Here is a 27,862-nt window from a genome sequence, read left to right as displayed (position 1 = left end):
CAAAGGAAATCTGGAACGGAAATCTGTATTTACCTTCGCATCAAGAAAAAGGAGAGCTCGGTACATACTGTGAAACTCAAACACTGCCGTCTCCTATTTCAAACGTAAGTCATGTTGAAGAGGGCAGTAAAACGGGCCAATTCTAAAATCCCGGAGTGTTTCGTAACAATCCAGACTCATGAATAATCACGCCCGTAAAATCTGCATACACCAGCACACACAATCAATCATACATCACAAAGGATCATCTGGCCGTGAGCGGAGATCGATGGCCTGGGAATTGGCACCAGAAACTTTTGGTAATGCTGATGTGAAAAGTAAACAAACGACTACTGGATTTAAAGGAAAAGCAGTCTGTTGAACTGCAACAGCAGACAGAATGTCTGGATAACGTCTCATTAACAGTTATTCCACAAAATTGAGTTGAAAATGAACTGATAACTGAGTTGGCGATAAGCCATGTACGACGAGATTGAGTGGAATAACTGTTTTATTCTATCCACATTCACTGGATTTTGAGAAACAGAGCATTTTTATTTTATTTTTGCAGAGCTGATAAATAACAAGAGTGCTGCGAGAGCACAATATGCCCCACTGGCAACTCTGCCATAACTCTGGTGAAATGCGACTGAATTGAACGAAATTGCAATATGTGCATTACCGACATAGAACAAAGAATTCTGTCAAGTTTTGTGAAATTTCTCCAAAAATCGTGAGAGGAGTTGATTTCAGAAGGCGAGTACCCTTCCTGGGACGGATATCGCCACGACATAATCCCCCTTCAGGCCTTTCGGCCAGTGGGGGATAAAAATTGCGAGGGAAGTTGATTTCAGAAAGCAAGCACACCTTGATGAAATTACCAAAAGTACAAGTTTGTGAATAATCAAGGGCATAACTCTGGGAAAATTTACCCAAATTAAACGAAATTTCAATATGTGTATAACTGTCATATAACAAAGCCTTCTGCCAAGTTTGGTGAAATTCCTCCACAAATTGTGAGAGGAGTTGATTTCAGAAGAACGTACACCCTCATGAAATTGTCAAAGTACAAGTAATTTAATCAAGGGTCAAAACTTTGGTAAAATTTCACAAATGAAATTAAATCGCAATATGCGTATTACTGTCATATAACAAGGCCTTTTGCCAAGCTTCGAGAAATTCATCCAAAAATCGTGAGAGGAGTTGATGTCAGAAGGCAAGCACACCTTCATGAAAGTACAAGGTTGTTAATCAAGGGCCACAACTCTGGTAAAATGCAACCGAATTGAACAAAAAACAATATGTGTACTACCGACATATAACAAAGCCTTTTGCCAAGTTTCATGAAATTCCTCCAAAAATTGTGAGAGGAGTTGATTTCAGAAGGTGAGCACCCTTCCTGGGATGGACAGACGGATGGACATCGCTACGACATAATCCCCCTTCGAGCCTTTCAGGCAGCGGAGCATAAAATCTTCATACAAAACATCCGACAAAATCATTTCTGCTTAGACTGTCAACCAACCCAGTGAAATCACAGTAGCAATTTGTGAAAAATGCTACAATAATAATAACAATAATAATAATTTTAAAAATAAATAAATAATAAAAGATACGTTCTTGCCATCAAATACATTTATTCCATATTTTGTTGCTTTTTTTTGGGTTTTGTTTTTGTGTAGAGTTTTTATTTCGTCCTCGGTTGGTTCAGCAACACGCACCACCATTTTGTTTTGCTCTACTTACGGTATAAAAGCTGATATCCTAGTAGTAGAGCAGCCAATCAGAGCATGCGATTGCTCATATGCAGCTAATGTAGATAGAATAATCGCAGTTATCATGATGGAACAAAAAAGGACACGACCTGAAAAGAAATGGAGGAAGACGTACAGCTTCGAGGTGTGCGTAGCTAGCTAATTAGCATTCAGATGCTCTAGTTTGTTGAGTTATTTACTATTATGGCAATGTGAAACTATTTTTAATGCTTTCCAGCTGCACACCCTGTACGGCAGAACATAACCACAGTATCGTCATCACTTAATCTGACATGTGGGACACGCCATCATACAATCTGTTACAGAATTCTTACTGGGATCATCTCGTATACTGTGACGAGTAATAAATCGTTCACCAGCGCTGGAATCGCACAGCTTTAGACAAAGTGAGCCAAAACGTTCTGAATTCACAAAGAGGGGTCGGGTGGGGTGTGAAGTGGAGTACACTCTGGAAGCATGCCGTCTGTCTGTGGCTGAATTTAACAGGAAGTGGAAATGAACTTACTAAGTGACGGCGACCAGACACACAGCAGGGTTGGGACTCCACGCCACGCTCTTCACTGCCCCGCCCACCTCCAGCGTCTTCAGGCAGCGTGCTGTACTCACCTCCCAGAAGCGCACTGTGCAGTCGTCTGAGCCTGGGGTCAGAAGGTCAAACAGGCAAAATATTTCGGCAGCAGTTCATCAGAACACAAATTAACATGAAATAATTTAAGTCGGTTCATGGCCAGGATATGGTTCATGTGCGGAGTCAAAGTGTGCATTACGCAGTGAAGATTCCTGACTGTGTGTTGCGTATGACAGCAGGACCCCATACACGCAGGGACACAAGACAAAAAACAAAACAAAAAAACACCCAACTCTCTGCTGGTCTTAGATCACATCCATCACTGCGACTGTGCCGTGTGATAACTCCGCCCTCCTCTGTGGAAAAAAAGGGCTCTGGAAACCTGGCCAAGTGTTGAAGTCCAGCTCGAGTGGATGCACGACAATCAGATTTTCGGCTCTACCACTGGGACAACAGCCACCTACAGCTAAAAGCGTCTCATTGTGAAACTTTTATACCTGCATGCTTCGTAAATGCAGGAAAAATAAGTCAAGCGGTCCTGGATGGAGGGTGGAGTGTAATAACTCCCTAAACCATAATCGCTTTTTAAGTAGTGAGCGCTATGGTGACGGATATAGCAAAGCAGGGACGGTCCCTGAGGCCGTGGCCCAGAGGTCCGTCTGGCACACATAGCTGTGGTCTCCTCCGTAAATCTCTCCGGCTCAGCCAAATACACACGCAGCACGGACAGTGGTTTCGACGTGCGTGTATCTGACTGTGTGTTTGCACGGCTTCCTTGTGGAGAATTTCAGATTAAATGTAAATCAATCATCGGACATCTGATTTGCTTCTATGCTCCATTTGATTCATTTTTCTACCATGGGGCAAGAGAAGCAACAAAAACGTATCTGCTTTTACTGACAATGCAAAGGCTAAAATACTGACATCGGGATATCTTCTCAAAATATCCACCATTTGGCTTAAAAAAATATAAAATTAAATAAAAATAATAACCACCACTGATATTTTATCAGCTATTTAATGACTTCCTGACTGGACTTGACCCCAGCCAGTGCCGTGAACGATGGCGTGGTGTTTAGTGAGCACTTCCTGTGTGTGGCCAGTTCTGACCCCTCAAATCTCCCGTCTCCACCCCACTAATTTGTAGTTGCATTTTTTTTTTTCTACTTTCAGCTTTATAGATGCTCCTATATTCATCTGGGCAGCAGAACAAACAGCCCAAATGCACTTCAGAAGCAGGACGAGACGAGACGAGACATCACCCCACTTCTACAGCAGGACTGTCGCTAAACAGAAGCCACTCAACAGCAAGGGCTTGTGCAGTGAAATCCTTAACCGCTTCTTCTGAGAGACACGTTACAGAAGTTTCATCCTTCCACCCCGTTCAGGCAGGGGCTGAGATCCTGTTTCTCAGTCGTCCATGGCCATACTGTTTGTGTCTAATGCTGGATGTAGTAACGGGGAGCTTGTGCTCTGCCTGCACTGTTTTGTTGAGCTTCAAGTATGAACCAAAATGCTATTAAAGTTAAGAGGGAGAAATCAATTGGGCTGGTGGTTGCTCTTGCAATTTTGTTAAGTGGGTCAGGAAAAAAAAAAAAAAAAAGCTTTGATTCATGACAGGAGGAAAAGTACTGTTGAAGTTTCCTGAAACAGCTTTCTCTATTTGAAAGCAAATTGTCTGGGATTTTTTTTTTTTTTTTATTGCCACGAGCACAGCACCTTCAAGATTTTCCAATTTGCTTCTAGATCAAGTGTAAAACCCAGCAGAATCACACTCGCATCATTTCAGCCTGGAACAAAAGCGTCACGATGATCCAATCCAGTGATATGGAGGACACTGCAATTAACACGCATGCACAACTGAAAAACAAATTTTGTGTCTAGGGGTAGGGTGGTGTGCGTGCGCGTGTGTGTGTGTGTGTGTGTGTGTGTGTTATAGACTTGAGAAGGGTTGTAATGCCTGGGAGGTTGTCAACTGCCTTTTTTACTGTGGGAAAGGACATTTTATTACTGGTTTAATATATTTTACAGCAAGACAAAACAGCGGCCCTGACTCTAGTGGTTTTGCATATGGCTTTATGGAGTCCTTTGTTATGGACGGCTTAGCAGATACTGCCACTAAATTGTTACCAGTCTCTCTCTCTCACACACACACACACACACACACACACTACGGCTGTCCCTCCCACCGCATTAGTCATAAGTGTACTTGTTTTCATTATCTCAGCCAGTATAAAAAGTACATTTAATAGCAAACACAGAGATATACTGTATTCAAACACCGAGACAAGACTGATATTAACACAGGGTACGGGGTAACCACCACTATTTTGTTTCTAGTTGACAAACCATTAGTTACCTACACTGCCTCATTCAAATCATCCGAGGGAAAGGAGGGGGGAAAAAAAAGACCGCATTTTCATACTGAAAGAGATATCATTTGGGTTTTGCGGCTTTGGCCGCACCACTCCCTTCACTCCAGTGTCGAGGAGCTGACTTGGTCTCAATGTTATTAAAACTATTCTTTTTCTACTACAGCTCTTTCATATATTTCATACCAAAGCTAATGGCAATCAGATGCTTAAAACTACCCAAGAAAATATTCAATAGTATGTGTTTTATATATATATATATATATATATATATATATATATATATATATATATATGAAAGACCAAACAGGCAGAGCTTCTGCATTGGGGGAGGAAAAAAAAAATTGCTGTTTCGACAGAACCCCGTCTATAATCATTTAAATATGTTGTATAGCATTATGTGGAGTTGGTTTTAGTTTATTGGGGGGAAAATATACATACACACACACACCCATTATCTGTAGCTGCTTATCCTGTGCAAGCTGGATTCCAGATGACTACGGGCGAGAGGTAGGGTACACCCTGGACAATCATCGCAGGGCTGACACACAGAGACAAACAACCATTCACACTCACATTCACACCTACGGTCAATTTAGAGCCACCAGTTAACCTAACCTGCATGTCTTTGGACTGTGGGGGAAACCGGAGCACCCGGAGGAAACCCACGCGGACACGGGGAGAACATGCAAACTCCGCACAGAAAGGCCCTCGCCGGCCACGGGGCTCGAACCCAGGACCTTCTTGCTGTGAGGCGACAGCGCTAACCACTACACCACCGTGCGCCTCTCTCTCTCTCCCCCTTGATCATAAAAAGAACCTTAAGTCAAGAGTTAACAGAAGCAAAGACCTTAACTAATTTGTTGTCGGTGATATTTTTAGGTCCCCTTGAGACTTCATGAAGATCCTACATGGCAACAACATGAGTGAAGTCTCTTTCCTGTTTGATTTCCCAGAGCAGCTAACAATGAAGGCCGAGCAGCCAAAATCTATAAAACTACAGTGGAAAAAAGTGTGTATAGAGAACAGAAGAAAAGGGAGATGAGTGGGGAGTCAGACATGACTAATTTATCATCTGGTTCGAGCAATTCCAGCAACATGGTGTCTGTGCTCATCCTCACTCCAAGTCTGATGTCTGCACATGGGCCACTGGGCCCTCCATCATGAAGGGCCATCACCACCACGACCATGACATCATAGCGAGCGTTCAGGGGATGTTTTAACCAGCCGCTCAGCTACCGGGTGAAACAACAGCAGACGGTGCCTGGAGCTGAGGCTCAGATGAGCCACGGTATATAATCAAAGACACACAGCGACACAAAAAGACTCTTCCTAATGCAGCGTTGGCTTTCTTTTGCTATTTTAACATCTCTTATATTCGAAAAGTGATTAGTATGGCTTTGAAAAGACTGACCTGATACCAGCCATTGTCCGCTGGGAGACGCACTGATACAACGAACTAGACTGGAGTGACCACGGTACACCTGTGGACAGACCAGAAACAATTATTAACTTTAAAATGACTCCATATTCACACATTTTCTAAATTATGTATCTAAACTTATTACTATTATTTACATCTTACATACCTCATGACACACATCGCTAATTCAGCTCAACTTTGGACAAAAATGAGGAACGCAGGAACCCAAAGCAGGTCAAGAGTATGCTTTTAAATGTGTTGAAAAAAGTTTAAAATCTTAAGTATGTGTCACTTATGAGTGACATGCTCGATCTTAAAATAAAGGGGAAAAAAAAAGCTTTAAAAAGCTGAAGTAAGGGTGAATAACATCGCCTTGGCTAAGTGCAATATAATCATAAATTCAGTGAGATCATACGAGGACAACCAAAGCAGCTTTCCTCACTAATTCATTGCCATTGCCCAGATGTTTAGAGCTCCTCTATTGACAATCCTGGGGAAAAGGAAAAAAAAAAAAAAAAATATCGCAGTCTAAACTTTAGTTTACTGAAAGTTTTACAAGGATGGCTGTCTGAAAAGTTTTCAAAAAACAGCATTTTTTCCCCCCCCCAAAAAAAATTCCTGTCTGATCTTACGCTCGCCCTGAAAAATGCCACCCAAATAGACTAATGTGTTTCCCCCCCGACATTAAAGTATCTATGAAATTTGATACTCTAAGCTCATTTCATAGTGGAGCCTGATGTGCGTTTAGGATTTGTTTGTGACTCCAATCTTCAAAAATCAGGCTGGACATTCAGGTGACAGTCGTTCTGCAGTGCCTCGTGATGGGCTGATGTTCACCTACCAGGGACTGGGTGGTAGGGAAGGGCTGCAGGTCTTTAGGTTTGGGCAGCTTAGGAATCAGATCCTCTGGGTTCACGTTGACCTGTGAGAGGGAGGAGAAGAGACAGTGGGGACGCGTGAGAACGCTGTTCGAGGCCTTGAACAGGATTATGCTCAGAAATCTGTCCTTCCACTAGGTTTCGAACATATTCAGCTTAAACAAAGCTAATTTAACCAGTTATTGTTGAGACTCCATTTCGCTGCATGTCCCTTATATCAGAATAACAGTAAGATAACCTACTCTCATCTTGCGCTGGCGGGGACACAGGTAGAGGTCGAGGCAGCGCTCGAAGCGCTCATGGATGAAGCGCGAGAACGCAGGTACAGCACGGAGACAGGAGTATTTCTGCGGCAGGAAGTTCAGCTTGCGGTCCTCCGGGTCCTGCTGCTCCCATGCCAATCTCTGGCGGGTTTCAAACAAACAACATTCGTTTGAATAACACAAGATAAGGACTGATATTTCTGCATTCATCAACTGCATTAATCCTCATTAATGTGCCATTTTCTTCCACGAATACGTTGGATAAAGGGCAGTTGTATGAAACGGCTGGATTCGATGCAGCGTTCAGTGGAGATGCACCTGTTTTAAGCGCTTACACTTTATATACAAAGCACAAACAAATCCCTTACAGGCAAATTCTAGAAACCTCACTGTGATTGACTAGGAAACATGTGACCATGTGGAAATGTTTAGATCTTTAAAAAAAAAAAAAAATTAACAAACACAGACCTCTTCCTCTGTGAGCAGATATTCAGGAGGGGGGTTGTAGGACTCCTCGTGACCTGGCAGTCTCATTTTTGGAGCAGGGACGTGCATTTTGTGGCGCCCCAGGATGGCATTGGGATCCTCTTGTGCCCACAGGTCGTAGTACTGAGGTGCGGTGTCTTTGGGCCTGCGTGGCTTAATCCAGCCCATCTTTATGGCATGAACCAGCTTGCCCACCTAATGGCAGCACAGGGGAAAAGCATGATCTGATGGTCCTGCTCTAAAACCTCTAATATTACTACAGCAACACTACAAGCTATTTGGAGCTTCGGTCTACACAAATCAGTGGCACAAATCACCCATGACCAATTTACTGCAGGAAACCAAACTGATATAAATTACTGCAGAACTTTAAGCTTGACTGTCTAAAGCACCGCATTAAAAGAGACTGTGAATGCTTTTTTCCCCTCTTAATACTTCGACTAAAAAGGTTGTGGGTCTAATTTCTTTCAGCTTCCAATTACTGCAGTTTTAGACCTTGTTCCAAAAAGGGGAGGGGAGGGGAGGGGGGGGGACGAACACCCCTATGTGGGAATCATTACCTATAATGCTGTACAGATGCAAGCAGTTAGAAATCCAACTGGTCGAAACATGAGTCTTCTCATCTAACCCCCAGCTGCATTATGTGCAGCATACACACAAATAAATGATTTACATCAGAAGCTGGGAGATGAGGAAGAGGGGCTTGGAAGAAAGGACTGAGGCGGGGGCACTTGCCTTCTCTTTCTCAATGAGAGAGGGAATGAAGCTGCGTTTGTCCTCAGGCCTGTTGGTCACTGGATGGATCATCACTTCGTTGGAGAAAAAGTCAATTGCTGGCTGGGAGAAATGAAAGCAAGATGGCAGATCAGACATGAGTCATATACAGGGTGTTTCAAAAAAAAAAAAGGCTATTATTTGAGATGTAAATATCCCAGAAACTACATAGTCTAGGCAAATGAAACTGAACAGACTTCAAGATTTATTCCTCAAAATTTGAATGAGAAATTCAGAAGGTATGTGGATTCCATGAACGATTTCACAAATTTTTAATATGCACGCTGCCTGACACACACACACAGCCTTCCTCTTTGAACTTTTTGTGCCATGTCCAAATCTGCATTGCAGTTGGTGCATTTTTAGAGAATTCTCTCATAAATGCACGCTGCACAGTCTTGTTCGACTGTGTGTACTCAAGCGTACTCTAAGGGCCCGTTTACACGAGGACACTGTTGGGTAAAAACGACTAAATATTTTATCGGAAGTGCCTTTCGTCTACACGGGGACGGCGTTTCCGAGGCTGAAAAACGGAAAAAATTGAAAACGCCTTCCAGAGTGGATAAGTTAAAAACAGCCCCCGTTGCATATCCGTCTAAACTACCCAATACGCCAAACTCTGCTCAGATCTGCTCACGTCGGGTACGCGTTTACGTCATACATATGTCATATACTGTACATGCCAGCCCGGGAAGTAAGAAAGTAAGTAAAAAAGTAAGCGCATGTCTGATTACATTGATCCAACGGACCTTCAAGCTGCTCTGGCAGCTTTAATAAACGTCCAGGAGTCCTTCGAACATCTATACCGAATCTGCACATATACCGTTAATGAACAGAGGCGGGTATAGTATGCTCTTACTTTTTTACTTACTTTCTTACTTACCATAGCCAGAGTAGTCAAAGTTTTCGCGGCGCAGATGTGCAGATCAGACAAGACGGAAGACGTTGCGCATACGTGCAGACATAGTGGAGGTCTTTCACAGCACCACCTAGCCGCCTGGCATGCACATCCAATTGAATTCCACACATTTATGCGTCACCGTATAGACGCAGATTTCCTCCTTGAAAACGGCCGTGTAGACGCGGAAAAAAGTGAGAACGAAAACGGACTTTTGCGTTTTTGTTTCAGACCGTCCCCGTGTAAAGTGGGCCTAACACACAAAACGCCTTTTCTTTTCCAGTGAATGGCATTTCTATACCTTCAAAGAAAAAAAAACATTAAACATTAAATTTTGACCTGTTTCTACACATGCTGTTAAAACTTGAGATCAATTGAACAAGAATTGGCAAAGTTATTAGATTGTGAAATATCAAATTTTTTTTTTAAACACCCTGTACAACTAACCCTCATGGTTAATCTACATTTAACAAAGGGTTGGGGGGGAGAAAAAAAAAAAAAACCCTGAAAATGGTGCAATGAATTGGCAGCCAGAGTACAAACTGTTTTTGTTATGTTCACTGCCTAAACACGCTCACGGAATTAGGAACAGACATGAGTAAAGGACATAACTGAGAACAGCTGGGCTATCAACATCTGCAGACAACACACACAGATTTAACTCGTCACACCATGTCCCAGATGACAGGTGGCTTTTTCAGACATTTAACTGTCTTTAAACAGTGTCTGAGGTTGCTTTATTTCAACCCAACTGATCATAGGAAGCTTTAAGTGTGGACTGACTCGCTGCTTATGTATTTTATAAACACAAGTTAATGGACAGTAAGCAGTAAGGCTAATAAAGGTTGCACTGACGGCATTCAGACATAATTATATGTGGGCTCCGCCCACTGGGGGACAGACTTTCTCTGCAAAATAAGTCGGCATGTTAACTGCTATGACTGGAGCGAGTAGCTGACGGTAAGTGCATAACGGCACTTTGGTGGTATGAGGCTGTATAACTGAAGGTGCTTTGTGTTTCTCCTGGTGTACACAAATCGCTCTAAAAGACCAGACTGCAGATGCTCAGATTGTGAGAGTCTATAAAATATGGGTTCATGTTTGTTGGTACCTCATACTCGTTGAAGTTAACGTCACCAAATTTGCCTTGCTGGAGGCGGTGCACCAGATCCACCTGCTCATCGGACAGACGGATATCCGTGCCCGTCATCTTGTCATGGACCGTGCGCCTGGAAAAGAAACAGAAAAAAAGGTGATGTGTCAACACCAAGATCAACATCAACTCTTAGGTTTGCTCTTTTCATGCGAGTCCCATCGGGACAGGAGGGCCGTACGGCAAAAAAATATCATACTGCGATACTTGGAGACATCTTAAACATACAGGAGTCTCATGTTTACTGTTTGCTAGCAACATAAAGAAAAGGAGGAAAAAAAATAAAAACAGTTGGTACAAATGGCGCACTTTCTGCAGTGAGCAAATGGGTTATAGAAGCACTGAAACCTGACAATACATAGAAAAGTGCATCATGGTACTGGTTTATCATAACATCAATATCATTTAAATAATATTGGCTGGCTTTGAGTGGTACATCAAATATATTCCATTCAGCTAGCATGATATTGAACGAGTCGAAAACGAGTCCATCAGATATACCACATAAAAAAGCCAGCCAATATAACAATAATAATAATACATACACATTCCTTTCGGGTGTTCAACGCGTCTTTCAAAATCTTCTGGGTTTAACTGCACAAACCCGGCGGCCATGTTCGTTTACAAATTGTCAGTCGTTTTACGTCTCAGATGCGTGACGTCACGTCGTCTTGACAATTATGCAATATCGTAAACCATACTCACCGCTCACTCTCCATTGGGTAGAGCGACATAATACACGTAGGATAAGCAATATGCTAACAATACTGCATGCTATCAAACCAAATGAATTAAACCCGCTAGAAGGGAATAGAAGACATGTTTTTATTCCATCAAAAAAGTATCCAGTATGTATAACCTCATATTGCCCAGCTCCACTTACCAGTAATCAGGATTCTCCATCTTGTCCAGGAATTCGTCTAGCTCATCCTTGCTCCTGATTGGTTTGAAGATTTTTTTGCCATCCAGGTCATAGCCGATGTGGGGATAATCTTTGTACCATTCCATTGGAATGTTGCCCACTGTGTTGCGGATGTCCTGAAAATGGAAAGCCAGACAAGAGTGGAAGGAGAGAGAGAGAGAGAGAGAAGCTCAGTCTCGCAACACAGCAGCCATTATTTCAATCCAATATAAAAATCAAGGTTCTTTAGACAGATCGGTCCTCTGTCTAATTTTCTCTGGCCTCTCTGTCTGAAGGGAAAAAAGTTCTTCTGAACCTGTTCAGGCTCTTTCCCTTTCCTCATTAATACTCCGCCTGGGTACAGCCCTGGGTCAGACCCCCCTCCATAGGGGCACAGGTGGTAAAAACTAGTTTGATGACAAACCATACAAACCCTTTCCCCTTCACAAGCTCCTTATTCCATACAGCCACTTACAACAGACCACCACAACACGACAACACTATTCTCCAGGCAATAATAAGCTAATAAACCAAACAGTCTGAGAAGGGAGTGTATACACACACACACACACACACTACACTACACAGCTGAATTTTTTTTTTTTAAATGAGGCCTGCACCTGTGAGTGATTTCAATAAAAACACCCCTACCATATCCAATTAGAAATGAGCGGGCAGCCATGTCACACTTTCTCTCCCATAGCCTCAAGCAGCTGCAGAATCTGCAGAACCTCTAATTCTTCAAAATTGTTGCATTAACCCCTGACCTGATTGTGCAACTGAACAGTGAAATATCTGCTCCAATTGTGTCCTAAATTGCATTTATTGATGAAAAGTAAAGAGAAGACACCATTAAATACTTGGGATCTTTCCTGGTGATGCTTTCATTGAAGCCATTTTCTATTTCAGTCGCTTGCTCTATGGAGATTTTGTCTTCATTAAGTCAAATGCTGGAGGTTATTCATAACTTTCTGAACTTGAAAGACCAGTGTTTGGGCTCAGTGTCCTGCTTTGGGATGAAATGCTACCCAATGGGTTTGGGGTTGGATCTGAGCAGTCAGGACATGTACAGGTCCAGACAGAAGTTCACATGCAGGGACATGAACATCATGGCAATGTCAGGCTTTCATGGATTTCTTTGAACTCTTCTTTTTCCTGAGGCACAACGATTGTAGTACAACATAGAAAAAAAAAAACAACAACAAAAATTTGGTGCACAAGTTAATTTATTTCTCAAATCAACACAGGGTTGATTTAAACCCACATACATAAACCCACTTAGATTATTAAGTCAGGGGTGCTCTCGAGGACTGCCCCACCGACAGTGCCACATCGCAGTGGAACTACATCCGTGATGCTGTGTACTGGTCTGCCACGGACACCTTCGGGAAGAGAGAGAAGAAGAATGAGGACTGGTTCGAGGCAGGGATCGTCGAGATGGAGCCTGCCATTGCCGCCAAGCGAGCCACTCTCCTTACTTACAATAGAGAGCTCTCAGCGAAGACGCTTGCCAGAGGCACAGTGCGGCTTTAGAGCGGCCAGATCAATCATCGACATGGTTTTCTCTCTGAGACAGCTACAGGAGAAGTGCCGTGAGCAGAGACGACCCTTGCTCATCGCCTTCATCGACCTGACTAAGGCGTTCGACTTGGTCAGCAGAGAAGGACTCTTCACCCTCCTACACCGGATTGGATGTCCCCCCAAGCTCCTGAGGATGATCACGTCCTTCCATGACAACATGAGCGACACTGTTCAGTATGACGGATCATCCTCAGACCCCTTCCCAATCAAGAGCGGTGTCAAGCAGGGGTGCGTCCTCGCTCCGACTCTCTTCAGCGTGCTCTTCTCCCTACTGTTGCGCCACGCCTTCCAACAGTCCGAAGACGGCATCTTCCTCCACACCAGGAGTGACGGGGGCCTCTTCAACCTAGCACGCCTCCAAGCAAAGACGAAGGTGCAGAAAGTCCTCATCAGAGAAATGCTTTTCACAGACGATGCCGCCCTCACCGCCCACACTGAAGAAGCGCTACAGCAACTTAATCACCCGCTTCGCAGACGCCTGCAACGAGTTCGGGCTCACTATAAGCCTGAAGACGACCAACATCATGGGCCAGGACATCAGCAAAGCTCCCCACATCACCATCGGCAACCACACCCTCGAAGTGGTGGATAGGTTCATCTATCTGGGCTCCACCATCTCCAGCAACCTCTCTCTCGACACCGAGCTGAGTGTGCAGATCGGCAAAGCAATAACAGCAATGGCCCGTCTTGCGAAGAGAGTCTGGGACAACACCATGCTCATGACCAACACCAAAATGAGTGTATCAGGCCTGCGTGCTGAGCACTCTCCTCTATGGAAGCGAAGCATGGACCCTCTACTCCCGCCAAGTACGCAGACTGAACGTCTTCCACATGCGCGGTCTCAGAATACTTCTCGGCATCACCTGGCAGGACCGTGTCACCAACACCAATGTCCTGGCCAAGGCAGGGATGCCCAGCATGTTTGCCATGCTGACCCAGAGACGCCTGAGCTGGCTAGGCCACGTCAGCCGCATGGACGATGGCTGCATCCCAAAGGACGTGCTGTATGGTGAGCTGGCCACAGGCTCCAGACCCACAGGACGATCCACACTACGCTACAAGGACGTGTGCAAGAGCGACCTGAGGGCAGGCGGCTTCAACCCTGCACACCTGGAGATGGTGGCTTCAGACCGCGCCAGCTGGTGGTCCACCACCAAGGCCGTCGTTGGGGAAGCTGAGGAAAGGAGAGAGACCAGGTGGGGGGAGAGGAGGCTCTGACGACAGCGGAGACTGCAGTCGGCACCAACAGACACCCGACTAAGCAACTTCACCTGCAGCAACTGTAGCAGACCATGTGGCTCACGCGTCAGCCTATACAGTCATACTAGGCGCTGCAACTCGACAACTGATGGATGACCCCTGGCGCAGATCACCATGATATTTCGAGATCATAGGCGCCAACAGGTGCTGAAAGCTCCAAAATGTCTTAACTTGCCATGGCCAAGACCTCTTAATTTCCTGTTAGTGATGATTAACCACACCTGGTAGCTTTTCTGTGCACAATATCAAGCGTTTGCCTGACACTCACTGGATTGACCATACTCAGTGCAATGGGAAAGCACAAGGAGCTCAGTGCAGATCTGAGAAAGAGGATCACAGATTTACACATTCAGGAATGTCTCTTGGAGCCATTTCTAAACAACTGCAGATTCCAGGCTCATCAGTTCAAACAACTGTATGTAAGTACAAGTTATTGGGAGGTGTAGCCACTTTACTGGAAGACCCAAACTGTCCCCTCATCTGAGAGGAAGTTTGTTCAGATGTTCAGGAACAGCCCAGGACCCACCAAGTTAAGAGTGTTTTACATCACCATGGACTGAGAGGCCAAGAAAGATGCCCCTGCTCCAAACTCAACACCTTCAAGCTTAACCAAAAGTTTGCAGCTGACCAAAGGGGAAGTCATGGCCTAATGGTTAGAGAAGCAGCTTTGGGACCAAAAGGTTTTAGGTTTGATTCCCTGGGCCAGCAGGAATGGGAATGCCCTTGAGCAAAGCATCTAACCCCCAACTGCTCCCCAGGATGCTCTGGGTATGTTGTACGTTGCTCTGAATGACAGCATCTGCTAAATACCATTAAATGTAATGATCACATGGACAAAGAAAATGCCTTCTGGAGGAAAGTTTTATGAACAGATGGGACAAGGATGTTAAGCATGGTAGTGGTAGCATCATACTGTGGGGCTGTTTTGCTGCCAGTGGAGCTGATGAATTGCACAAAGTAGATGTAATAATGAAGATCTTCAGAATTCTACATAACCTCAAACCATCAGAAACTTGGACACAACTGGGTGTTTCAAAAGGACAATGATCCCAAACACACATCAAGGTTGGTCATGGAGGAAAAAGTAGAATAACTAAGCTTAAAAACAAGTACTGACCTCAACCCTATCGCAAATTTGTGGACTGCGCTTAAAAGTCTTCAAACAGGACTTCAATTAGCATTGGTTACCACTAGCTTACAAGTTCTTGTTGTGCCTCCAGTTTACAAGCCCTTGAACATGTCCTTGTATGTTTTTCCACTTGGACGCATCTACAAGCATCTTTGAGTATATTCTGAATATTTTATATTATTTCAAAAAATGTTTTCAGTCAGTGCTGCTGTTTTTGTAGTTCACAAGGTAAAACAAACAGTTCATTTCAACACACTTAACATTTTTCCAGTGTACCCCATTCTTCATGATGCATTTAAACTCTGTTTCACCTCATATTAAAAAGCCCAGAGTGTGAAACATCATGAAATGGTCACGACTAGTGAATTTTCCAAACTAAAATGTGATAAAGGTTTTATTTACTTGCTACTAAGGCTGGCGACCTGCCCAGGGTGTCCCTCGCCTCTCACCCAAAGTCAGCTGGGACTGACTCCAGCTTCCCCCACAACCCTGATGGATAAGTGCTATAGATAATGGATGGATGGATGGAAAAATAAGAACTTTAACAATTCCATGCAAATGTCAACTTTACCATGGAAAAATAAAGTTGTAAGCACAGGAACACAACTAGCTTTAAAATGTTCGCTCATGTCTTTCACTGTATTTAATTCCTCTGGATGAGCCATACAGAAAATTGTATATTATGTGAATTCAGTCGTAATAATAATAATAATAAATTTCTATTAAACTAGAAACTTTAAGTATAAGCAAGGAAATCATGTTTTGATGAGAGTCTTGATATTTTTATGGAAACTATATGGAAAATGTTCTCTTAAATCTGACTGACCATACATTCCACTTTTTTCAGATGTTTTCTGCGATGGTCTTTAAAATTCACAGAGTCTGTAGAAAACAATGTTTGACTCCTGTATGTCTGAAGTCACAGATGACACTGATAAACTGCTATGTAAACATGTAAAATCAATACATTTTAGGCTTTTAGGTTAAATAACATTTGCATATGGACCCGTTGATCCCAAGCTAGTCCAGGGCTCGAAATTCGCGGTGGTCGGGTTGCCCGAGGCAACTTAATTTTTCATTTGGTGGGTAATTCCTGTCACTAGTCAGCCCGGCTGGCTAGTTGAAAATAAAAAATATATATGAAGCGAAGATTCAGACACACCGTCAACTAAAGCCGCCACATACTAAGCACGTGCCGTGTCTGTGTTAATCGATGTGTTTATCGGCAGGACGGAAAATACCGAAGAATTCCGAATCATATCGTGTACAAGTCAGGCTGTCGGTTTTTTCACTACTGTGCATGCATATGACGCATCTCGTTGAATATCACGGTAATCACGTGTAGTATTGGACCAGGTGGGTGGAGCACAGAAGCACGGCAGGCCAGAACGGAGTTCTCAATGAACTATTTATTGCTAGCTTTTCAGCCTGTTATCATTTCCCAGCCGCGCGCGCACACACGCGCACACACACACACACACACACACAGTGTTCTGGTTGGGGAGAGCTCCCTTTTTCTGCTCTCCTCTCCTTTTAAAGGGCGCGGTCACTGGGGAAGATGCACAAACACGGGTTAATCCCCATCAAGTGCAATGATTCCACCACTTACCTTCCCTGACTCCGCCCTCCATTCACAGACCGACGCTTGGCCACGCCCCCGCTGCCACATCACGTTATCATATTCAATAGATGTAGCCACATTATCGCCCATTTAAACACGTGTTTATGTTGTTGTTTACATCTACATCTGCCAAAGCTACGTTGCGATGTGGAATTTTCTGAAAGGTGTACAGAAACCACCAGAGACAGGGACAAAGTGACCTTGGTCTGAAGAGGAGGAAAAAGGCCACCGATAAAGCGTACGAGAAGGAGAAATGACAAAGGACTTATAAGCAAACGTGGGAGCAGGGTAGGCCTTGGCTGTGATACGATTTTTATGGAATAATTAATTTTTTTCAAGTTGATTCCTAGTCAATATGAAGCTCCTAATGCTTTCTCGCTCATAAATGGTTAAATACAGAAAGCATGTTGGACATATTTTGGGTGCTTTTGTTTTCAATACTCATACACCAAGTTTTCCAATATATTATTATTTGTTGATATTATATTATGGTGCCCTGTGTTGTTCTCATTTATGTATTTAACACCAGTATCAAAATACTCGGGTCTTGAAATAAACGCACATTGGTCACGAACAATGGTAACTACTCTCTTTTGCGTTATTTTGGACAGAAGTAAAATTCATACATGAACAAATTTTGGCTAGTTGATTTTCTGTTTGGCGAGTTACTTTGGAAGGTAACTAGTCCGGCTGGCTGGTGAAAAAAAAAAAAAAAATTCGAGGCCTGTAGTCCGAGACATTTTGAGAGTCAGTATGAGTGCAGATATCACATGCAAACCACCAGAATTAACCGTTTATTAAAAGATAAATACTATAGCATTTTAATAACTCTAAATTCTAACCCCATTTCCAGAAAAGTTGGGATATTTTCCAAAATGCACTAAAAACAAAAATCTGCGTTTTGTTTATTCACGTGAACCTTCATTTAACTGACAAAAGTACAAAAAGAAAAGATTTAATAGTTTTATTGACCAATTTAATTGTTTTTTGTAAATATAAAGTTAGAATTTGATGCCTGTAACACACACAAAAAAAGTTGAGACAGAGGCATTAGCACCATTGTATTACATCACCTTTTCTTTTAATAACACTTTTTAATTGTATGAAATCTGAAGATATTAACTGTTGCAGTTTTGCAGTTGGAATTTGTCCATTCATGCTTGAGACAAGACTTCAGTTGCTCAACAGTTCGTGGTCACCGCTGTCTGAGTCTCTTCTTCATGATGTGCCATGTATTCTCCACAGGAGACCTGGACTGGCAGCAGGCCAGTCAAGCACACGCACTCTGTGTCTACGAAGCAACACTGTTGTAGCCCGTGCAGAATGAGGCCCGACATTGTCCTGCTCAAATAAGCATGGACTTCCCAGGAAGAGACATTGCCTTGATGAATACATCTCTCTAAAATCCCAATACATCAATGGTACCTTCTCACACATGGCGTGGGCACTGATGCTCCCCCATACCATGGTGGATTTTGCACCTTTTTCTGATAGCAAACTGGATGGTTGTGTTCACCTTTGGCACGGAGAACTCGACGTCCGGTTTTCCTGAAAACGAGCTGAAATGCAGACTCATCTGACCACAGCACATGTTTCCACTCTCTTTCAGTCCATCTGAGGTGAGTTCAGGCCCAGAGAAATCTGCTTTGTTTCCGCAAAGAATTGCTGAATGGCTGCCTCCTTCTGTGAGAGTTTTAGTTGCACTTCTGGATGCAGCAATGGACTGTGTAAAGTGACAACCATTTTCCGAAGTGCTCCTGAGCCCATGTGGCTATATTTGTCACATTAGCATGACTGTTTCTCAGGCAGTGCCGCTTGAGGGCTCAAAGGTGATGCACATTCAGCAGTGGTTTTGGGGGCTTTTATACCCAATCATGTGACCAATTAACCTACTTATTGTGGAATCTTCCAAAATGGTGTTACTTGAATATCCTATAAACTTTTCAGTCTTATTTTGCCTCTGTCCCAACTTTTTTTTTTTTTGAGTCTGTCGCAGGCATCAAATTCTAACTTTGTTTATCTTTACAAAATACAATTAAAGTTGCTCAATAAAACGATTGGAAATCTTTTCTTTGTACTTTTGTCAGTTAAATAAAGGTTCACGTGAATTAACAAATCACAGATTTTTGCTTTCATTAAATTTTGGAAAATATCCCAACTTTTCTGGAAATGGGGTTTGTAGAAAGGTATCATTAGTACATTTCAGTAAAACTGTGGTAATCATGACTAAAGGTTTGTGAAAAACCGTTAAAGTACACTTAGAGCAACTTGACGCAAGTTGTCATCATGTCATCAGCATCTATCTGACTTATAACAGCACGTACTTAAACGTTATTTTAAATGTCTCCACATGAGCCGACGCAGACTTTCCTGACTCCAGCGACAGTCTGCAAGAACACAAAGCAGAGGGACACAGTGGTCCACCTTGACCCTGAAAAAATCTCCAGCTCACCTGCTTTCAATTCAGCAGGCAAGCACAGCTATTATGAGGTGCCTGGAATGAGGAAAGCTGCTATTGTGTGTGTGTGTGTGTGGGGGGGGGGGGGGGGGGGGGGGGTGTTTGGAGAAGGTCATTGGTTTGCACAGAGAAAAGTCACAGAGAGGATGTTTTCCAGTGCTGATGCTCACACAGGTTTGGACCAACGGTTCAAACCAACATGGTGCTCAAAGCAACAAATAACAGAGGCATCTATGCTTTTGAGGCAGCTTTAGCTCAGTGGTCAAGTTTCTGATCAGAACGTTGAGAGCTCAAGCCCCAGCACTGCCAAGCTGCCACTGTTGGGCCCTTGATCCTCTTTGTTGCAGTGGTGCTGTACCATTGGGCCCTGCGCTCCTAACAAACTAGGATATATAAAGAAATGAATTTCACTGTGCTGTAATGCATGCAAGACAAAGATTGATTTCTTCTTCCCCACTTTGTAGCTTGAACACAGAAGGGTCCAAAATGATACAAAACATTATGTACTGTGACATCCTGATTCCGAGGTAACAGACTACCCAGATGAGGTAACGCCATGGTGAGGTTTTTGGGGGCAGCCATGGCCTGAAGGCTAGAGAAGCACTGTTGGGCCCAAAGGGTCGCTTGTTTGATTCCCAGGATTGACAGGAAAAATGTGAGGGGAGTTCAGTGAACAAACAGCACTTTCCCCTCCCTCTGTATCATGGCTGAAGTGTCCTTGAGCAAGGCACCTAACCCTCAACTGCTCCCCGGGCGCTGTAGCATAGCTGCCCCACTGCTCTGGGTATGTGTGTGTGTGCTCATTGCTCACGCATGCATGTGTTCACTGCTTCAGATGGGTTAAATGCAAAGGAAGAATTTCACTGTGCTTGAGTGTACAACCCCGATTCCAAAAAAGTTGGGACAAAGTACAAACTGTAAATAAAAACGGAATGCAATGATGTGGAAGTTTCTAAATTCCATATTTTATTCAGAATAGAACATAGATGACATATCAAATGTTTAAACTGAGAAAATGTATCATTTAAAGAGAAAAATTAGGTGATTTTAAATTTCATGACAACAACACATCTCAAAAAAGTTGGGACAAGGCCATGTTTACCACTGTGAGACATCCCCTTTTCTCTTTACAACAGTCTGTAAACGTCTGGGGACTGAGGAGACAAGTTGCTCAAGTTTAGGGATAGGAATGTTAACCCATTCTTGTCTAATGTAGGATTCTAGTTGCTCAACTGTCTTAGGTCTTTTTTGTCGTATCTTCTGTTTTATGATGCGCCAAATGTTTTCTATGGGTGAAAGATCTGGACTGCAGGCTGGCCAGTTCAGTACCCGGACCCTTCTTCTACGCAGCCATGATGCTGTAATTGATGCAGTATGTGGTTTGGCATTGTCATGTTGGAAAATGCAAGGTCTTCCCTGAAAGAGACGTCGTCTGGATGGGAGCGCATGTTGCTCTAAAACCTGGATATACCTTTCAGCATTGATGGTGTCTTTCCAGATGTGTAAGCTGCCCATGCCACACGCACTAATGCAACCCCATACCATCAGAGATGCAGGCTTCTGAACTGAGCGCTGATAACAACTTGGGTCGTCCTTCTCCTCTTTAGTCCGAATGACACGGCGTCCCTGATTTCCATAAAGAACTTCAAATTTTGATTCGTCTGACCACAGAACAGTTTTCCACTTTGCCACAGTCCATTTTAAATGAGCCTTGGCCCAGAGAAGACGTCTGCGCTTCTGGATCATGTTTAGATACGGCTTCTTCTTTGAACTATAGAGTTTTAGCTGGCAACGGCGGATGGCACGGTGAATTGTGTTCACAGATAATGTTCTCTGGAAATATTCCTGAGCCCATTTTGTGATTTCCAATACAGAAGCATGCCTGTATGTGATGCAGTGCCGTCTAAGGGCCCGAAGATCACGGGCACCCAGTATGGTTTTCCGGCCTTGACCCTTACGCACAGAGATTCTTCCAGATTCTCTGAATCTTTTGATGATATTATGCACTGTAGATGATGATATGTTCAAACTCTTTGCAATTTTACACTGTCAAACTCCTTTCTGATATTGCTCCACTCTTTGTCGGCGCAGAATTAGGGGGATTGGTGATCCTCTTCCCATCTTTACTTCTGAGAGCCGCTGCCACTCCAAGATGCTCTTTTTATACCCAGTCATGTTAATGACCTATTGCCAGTTGACCTAATGAGTTGCAATTTGGTCCTCCAGCTGTTCCTTTTTTTTTTTTTTTTTTTAAAGATATTTTTTTGGGCTTTTTGCACCTCCACTGGATAGGACAGTGCAGAGACAGGAAATGAGCGGGAGAGAGAGAGACGGGAAGGGATCGGGAAACGACCTCGGGCCGGAACCGAACCCGGGTCGCCCGCATCCATGGCACGGCGCCCCAACCACCCGAGCCACGACGCCCCCATAGCTGTTCCTTTTTTGTACCTTTAACTTTTCCAGCCTCTTATTGCCCCTGTCCCAACTTTGAGATGTGTTGCTGTCATGAAATTTCAAATGAGCCAATATTTGGCATGAAATTTCAGAATGTCTCACTTTCGACATTTGATATGTTGTCTATGTTCTATTGTGAATACAATATCAGTTTTTGAGATTTGTAAATTATTGCATTACGTTTTTATTTACAATTTGTACTTTGTCCCAACTTTTTTGGAATCGGGGTTGTACATGTGACAAATCAAGGCTGCTTCTTCATATGAACTGTCTGCTGGGATGCCACACCCATGAAATATCATCTTTACAATAGAGGATCAAACACAGAGCCCAGATCGAAGATGTTCATAAACTCCTCTGAGGCTGAAACAGTGAACATATTTTCGTGAGCTACACGCATGAAGAGATCTGAGGCACTCCAGAGAGTTTAGCAAATGACCTCCAGAGGAACGCCTTAAGTTTGACATCTCATTCAGTTCATGATGCGCTGCCCTTTTTCAGTACTACAACAATGATACATTTTTGGAGCCATTTGAGCAACAGTCGCAATTTTATTTCCAGTACAACACATCTCATCTCATCTCATTATCTCTAGCCGCTTTATCCTTCTACAGGGTCGCAGGCAAGCTGGAGCCTATCCCAGCTGACTACGGGCGAAAGGCGGGGTACACCCTGGACAAGTCGCCAGGTCATCACAGGGCTGACACATAGACACAGACAACCATTCACACTCACATTCACACCTACGGTCAATTTAGAGTCACCAGTTAACCTAACCTGCATGTCTTTGGACTGTGGGGGAAACCGGAGCACCCGGAGGAAACCCACGCGGACACGGGGAGAACATGCAAACTCCACACAGAAAGGCCCTCGCCGGCCCCGGGGCTCGAACCCAGGACCTTCTTGCTGTGAGGCGACAGCGCTAACCACTACACCACCGTGCCGCCCCCAGTACAACACATTTTGTTCTTATTAAAAGAAGATATTTGCAGTGCAATTAATCACTTCTACTACTACTTTAAAATAAGACCGTGAAATGTAGCAGCGTGCTGGCATCAGCTAGTGTCTTTCTTTGGAAAAGTCATCCAGCTCTTGAACTTGTCTCTCCCTGATGATCTACCAGAAGGCTACAGCAAGCACCCACAGGACAGAGGCAAATCAGTGCTGGATGATCTTCTGCATACAGACGCGAGCAACTCTGTGCACCAGTGGTTAGCGTGATGCAACACTGGCACATCAAGACACGCAGTGGCAAGCAAATGACAGGATCATCCATCAAGACAGGTCGGGAGCCCACAAAACTTCCCCCAATCACAACAAATGGAGCAGAAGTGCCGAACTGAGACTTCCCTTCTGGTTTGCTTTTTGTGGATCACTAAGCTGCCCTGCGCACCCGTGGCTTTGGTCAAAAAGGGTAAAAATAAGTTGGTGCCGATGTCAGAGCTGTAAGGTTTTAGGAAAGGAAAATCAACGTGTCTGCTGCACACTGACAGGCGAATGGCTCACTTTTTCCGCCCGTCCGTGCCGCTGACCTCTCAGAATTCCTTGGCAGTTTGAATATGGACAGAAATATAATGCAGATTTTAGGAAGGCTGCGACTTAAATGTCATACTATAAATGCAACACGAGTAAATAAATATATTAGAAGACTAAAATACATAAATGGAAGTGTTCAAAACCACGATGATGCTCTAGAAGTTTCCCGACGGCTATATTTTGTGTGTTATGATAAAACTGTCAAATAAAAATACTGCAGAAGGAGAAAATTCCTCCAATGCTACAAGATGCAAGAAAGAATAATGGGTTGCGAGTTGAGGTATGAATCTGGTGTAGTGTACACCTAGAAGGATACATTGCCTTTGAAGAAATGAAGTATTCCATATGTGGCAAATGCTAAAGGACCCGGGTTAAGGCATCCGATTTAATAAATCCACATTCACGGTCGAGACAAGAACAAATGCACATTTTTCTCCAAACTGCTCAATACAAAGTTTACTTTATGGCAGAGGAAAACAACCGTAGATTACTCGGACTTCGATGAATGCGGCAAGACTTTTTTTCCCCCCCTTAAATAGGTTTGACAGGACCATCACTAATCTGATCCATTATTCCTTTTCGAGAGAAAAATCTTCTGTCACTTTTTTTTTTTATAAAGTGCACTATAACCTGAGACTGTCTAGACAGGAGGAAAAACCCGACTGCCTCAATGCAAATAAATGCAACAATGTGATCAAATATAAATTTGTTCCAGAAAACCGATCCAAATCACAGTCGTGCACATCTTAAAGGCTCAACCAGGACAAACCAAACTCCATGTATCAGACAATCAGATAGAAAGATTTATTAAAATGCACTAAATCGGGATAAAATACAGTACCGTGAAGAGGAAAAAGACGCTTCCTAGCATCTCTATGTAACTGTATAGATGTCAGCCCTAGTGGCAGATTCTACCATAACAGAGGCCAGTTAAGTCCCATCTCATTAAATTGCTGAATTGATTATTTTGATCATTCTATTAAGTTTTTCTAGGAGCATTTGGGGTCTTGGACATTCACAGTATATTTTAGGACAGTAGTCCTGGTAACTAATTAATAAAAGCCTGACATAACAGACATGGGGTGGCACGGTGGTGTAGTGGTTAGCGCTGTCGCCTCACAGCAAGAAGGTCCGGGTTCGAGCCCCGTGGCCGGCGAGGGCCTTTCTGTGCAGAGTTTGCATGTTCTCCCCGTGCCCGCGTGGGTTTCCTCCGGGTGCTCCGGTTTCCCCCACAGTCCAAAGACATGCAGGTTAGGTTAACTGGTGACTCTAAATTGACCGTAGGTGTGAATGTGAGTGTGAATGGTTGTCTGTGTCTATGTGTCAGCCCTGTGATGACCTGGCGACTTGTCCAGGGTGTACCCCGCCTTTCGCCTGTAGTCAGCTGGGATAGGCTCCAGCTTGCCTGCGACCCTGTAGAACAGGATAAAGCGGCTACAGATAATGAGATGAGAGATGAGATGACAGACGTGCTAAATGACAATAGAAACCCATCGGTTTCTATCATCAAAATCTGACAGACAAACTAACGTCTACCATCATATTCTGACAGACACTCTAGATGACAATAGCAACAAAACTGTTTCTTACATTATTAATCTGACAAATTTAGTAATAATATTAAATACCTCATCACTAGAACCAAATAATAAAATAAAATATTGAAAAAGATAAAATTTATTTTCAAAATTGAAATATCAACAATAATTGTCAGAACAGTGACGATAGACACGACTGTGTCACTTTCGCGGGGAAATAACACATCGAAATGGCCTGTCGGCTGAAAGGGTCGCAAGTGGCTCTGATTTATCTCAACTTACGATAGTTTTCCTCCAGAAAAATGTAAATATGAATGCACAAATATATTCTCAATGTTTCTATCGTCAGGATAGCTGACTGAAAATCTTACCTTGATTTATTTGATGAAATCTAGCTGTCAGAACTCCAAGTCTTGCCCGGAAGTAAATGTCTGCTGTCACAAAAATCACGCGCAGTAGAATTTCCTCTTTGCGTCAGTCAACATGTGCGTGGCGAGGGCTTGAATTTTGCTATCGTCAGGTGCATTAGACTGACAGACTGACAACAGCATTTTTTAAAAATAACTGTGGGCTTCTCTCGTGAACGAAATAGGTTTTTCGCTGTTAATCTATTTCAACTCTATCTGTTGACACCCAAAAATGATAAAGCCTGCTTCCAAAGATCCATAATGGCCGAGTCTATCGTCAGGTCATCTGACAGAAATTCACTGACGATAGCAACAGGGATAATGAAAGGGATTTTTAAAATGGGAGTTATGTCTGTCAGATATGTCAAAGAAATTGAACTTTATTCTTTAAAAATCTCATCTCATCTCATTATCTCTAGCCGCTTTATCCTTCTACAGGGTCGCAGGCAAGCTGGAGCCTATCCCAGCTGACTATGGGCGAAAGGCGGGGTACACCCTGGACAAGTTGCCAGGTCATCACAGGGCTTCTTTAAAAATCTTTTATTGATATACTCAGTGTAGTTTTAAATGACGTGCTGTTTTAGAAGACCAAATACCATATTTTCAATCTTGAAAATATTACCTCACTGAAAAAAGGACAAGAAAAATTTCTTATTTTGTGGGCAAGTGGTTAATGGATCCAGTTACGGTAGAATCTGCCTAGTATCAGTCTGAACATCATCTGGATGGCAGGTTATTTGGAAGGAAACATCTGTCCAAATGATAGAAATGGTCTGCCATTGAAGGTCCTCCTTATTAACAAGTCTGTAAGTCACAGTTAATGGGTTATCCTGAAAAATTGTTAAGCACATGTACAATGTCTTGCAAAAGTATTCATCCCCCTTGGTGGTTGTCCTGTTTTGTTGCATTACAAGCTGGAATTAAAATGGATTTTTGAGGGGTGAGCACCATTTGATTTACACAACATGCCTACCACTTTAAAGGTGCACATTATTGTTTTATTGTGACACAAACAATAAGATGAAAAACAAACAAACAAAAAAAAAACCAGAAATCTGGTGTGCGCATAGGTACTCACCCCTGTAGGAATGGTGTTCTCAGGGTGTTGGGTTTGCGCCCCACACGACATTTCCCATGATGGCCAAAAAGATCAGTTTTGGTCTCATTTGACCAGAGAATCTTCTTCCATGTGTTTGGGGAGTCTGCCACATGCTGTTGGGCAAACTCCAAATGTTTTTTCTTAAGCAATTACTTTTTTCTGGCCACTCTTCCATAAAGCCCCACTCGGTGGAGTGTACGGCTTAAAGTGGTCCTACGGACAGATACTCCCATCTCCGCTGTGGATCTTTGCAGCTCCTTCAGTGCTATCTTTGGTGTCTTTGTTGCATCTCTGATTAATGCCCTCCTTGCCCGGTCTGAGTTTTGGTGGGCGGCCTTCACTTGTCAGGTTTGTCCTGGTGCCGTATTCTTTCCATTTTGCTATAATGGATTTAATGGTGCTCAGTGGGATATTTTTTATAACCCAACCCTGATCTATACTTCTCCACAACTTTGTCTCTGACCTGTTTGGAGGCTCCTTGGTTTTCATGTTGATTGCTTAGTAGTGTAGCAGAGTCCTTCCAGAACAGGCTGATTTTATACAGACATCATGTGACACTTTGATTGCACACAGATGGATCTTAATCAACTAATTATATGACTTATGAAGTGAATTGGTTGGACCAGCTCTTATTTAGGGGTTTCATACGAAAGGGGGTGAATACTTATGCACACTCCAGATTTCTGTTTTTTCATCTTAATTATTGTTTGTGTCACAATAAAACAACAGTGTGCACCTTTAAAGTGGTAGGCATGTTGTGTAAATCAAATGGTGCTAACCCTCCAAAAAATTTGTTTTAATTCCAGCTTGTAATGCAATAAAAAAGGACAAACACCAAGGGGGATGAATACTTTTGCAAGACACTATATAGTGCTCATGATTGAACATCATAACATTGCAACTTTTTTCTTCTGCTGATCTCCTGGGATTTTCACACGAGTCTCTAGAGTTTACAGAGAACAGGATTCAGAGGGGAATGGCCAGACTGGTTTGAGCTGTCAGGATGCCTACGGTACCTCAAATAAAACACTCTCACCATGCCTGTACTATCTCAGAATGCACATCATCAAACCTTGAGGCAGATGGGTTATAATACCAGATGACCACATCAGGTTCCACTCTAGTTACACAAGAGCAAGAATCTGAAGCCATCTTGGGCACAGACTCATTGAACCTGGAGGGTTAAGGAAAAACGTGGTATCAGAAGCATGAACCCATGGATGCAACCTGTTCAAACTGGTGGTGGTGACAGTGAGGGGAATCGAGCACTGTTAGAATGCCACTATTTGAATATTGTTGCAGACCATGC

At 43.2% G+C, this 27,862-nt stretch overlaps 1 protein-coding gene across 1 annotated transcript in view; it reads right to left on the bottom strand.

Annotated features, from left to right (window-relative positions):
- The window catches only part of bop1 (BOP1 ribosomal biogenesis factor), a 137,562-nt gene that overhangs the window by 13,266 nt on the left and 96,434 nt on the right, over positions 1-27,862 (bottom strand). The window contains exons 4-11 of the mRNA XM_060943161.1: positions 11,453-11,607; positions 10,528-10,645; positions 8,480-8,581; positions 7,727-7,939; positions 7,238-7,399; positions 6,959-7,039; positions 6,109-6,178; positions 2,260-2,392 (exon numbers count right to left, since the gene is read on the bottom strand). Of these exons, the coding sequence (XP_060799144.1) occupies positions 2,260-2,392; positions 6,109-6,178; positions 6,959-7,039; positions 7,238-7,399; positions 7,727-7,939; positions 8,480-8,581; positions 10,528-10,645; positions 11,453-11,607 (1,034 nt within the window). The remainder of the gene's footprint in view (positions 1-2,259; positions 2,393-6,108; positions 6,179-6,958; positions 7,040-7,237; positions 7,400-7,726; positions 7,940-8,479; positions 8,582-10,527; positions 10,646-11,452; positions 11,608-27,862) is intronic.

This window comes from Neoarius graeffei, chromosome 16 (assembly GCF_027579695.1).
Source record: "Neoarius graeffei isolate fNeoGra1 chromosome 16, fNeoGra1.pri, whole genome shotgun sequence".
Taxonomy (NCBI): domain Eukaryota; kingdom Metazoa; phylum Chordata; class Actinopteri; order Siluriformes; family Ariidae; genus Neoarius; species Neoarius graeffei.
The sequence above is the reverse complement of the archived record's forward strand: the minus strand, read 5'-3'. Positions and strand labels throughout refer to the sequence as shown.